This window comes from Lipotes vexillifer, unplaced genomic scaffold, assembly GCF_000442215.2.
Source record: "Lipotes vexillifer unplaced genomic scaffold, Lipotes_vexillifer_v1.1 scaffold382, whole genome shotgun sequence".
Lineage (NCBI taxonomy): Eukaryota > Metazoa > Chordata > Mammalia > Artiodactyla > Lipotidae > Lipotes > Lipotes vexillifer.
In genome coordinates, this window is record NW_006780611.1 from 3,365,824 (window position 1) to 3,366,652 (window position 829).

Here is an 829-nt window from a genome sequence, read left to right on the forward strand (position 1 = left end):
GCCTTCTCCTCCCAGACCTCTCCTCGCCTGGCAGGGCTCCCCACCGGCATCCACGCAGCTGCACCTGGAGGCCTTGGGGGACCCGCGGCCCCCGCACAGCACTGGCAGGTAGAGCCTGGCCCCCCTGGCGACGGAGCCCCTCCCAGGACTCACCACCACTTCGGACACTTCAGGCACGATGCTCCACTGTATCCTCCAGCCCCTGGCAAACAGGAGACAGCACGCCTTTACAACAGCATCGTCTGCAGGCGGTGGCCGTAAAGGGGTGACGTCAAGTCACCAGGCCTGTGCTCCCAACGAGGAGCCGCCCCCGGAAATTTTGGACACTGAGACAGGAGCTTCAGAAACACCCGGCCATCTGCCGAGACCAGCAGGACCCCCTCCTAGGCTCCAGAGAGGAGATGACCCAGGTCACCCCCACGGATCCCTCCCCGGGGGCCCTCCTGGGGGTGGGCACACATTTACAAGCACCCAGAGGTGACGGGCCTCTCAAAGTAAGTCAAGGAAGTGGCAACGGCAACAACTTTAGTGAACCACGTCTAGTCTGGGCACGGAGGACCCTTTCATAAGCGCTTAAAAGTTTTCTAAGAGAAACATTTTCAAATGAACCAACTCAGGCAACCGCAGAGAAGCACCTAGAAAAACAGTGTAAAGTGAACTTTTAAACGGCTCAGTGAAGATACAGAAGACAGGGCCTCCTCTTAGGCCCGACGTGAAGCTGGGGTTCACTCTGTGGGGCGACCTCAGGTCCACACAGACCCGGGAGGGTCCGGGGACGCGGGCTTCCTACCCCAGCGTGCTGGCTTCCAATAGCGCCGCCCGCCCCCCC

General features: G+C 60.9%; 1 protein-coding gene across 1 annotated transcript in view; it reads right to left on the reverse strand.

The window, feature by feature from the left end:
* GRAMD4 (GRAM domain containing 4) overlaps positions 1 to 829 on the reverse strand; it is a 44,273-nt gene that overhangs the window by 7,104 nt on the left and 36,340 nt on the right. The window contains exon 9 of the mRNA XM_007454087.1: positions 154 to 202. Coding sequence (XP_007454149.1) covers positions 154 to 202 — 49 coding nt within the window. The remainder of the gene's footprint in view (positions 1 to 153; positions 203 to 829) is intronic.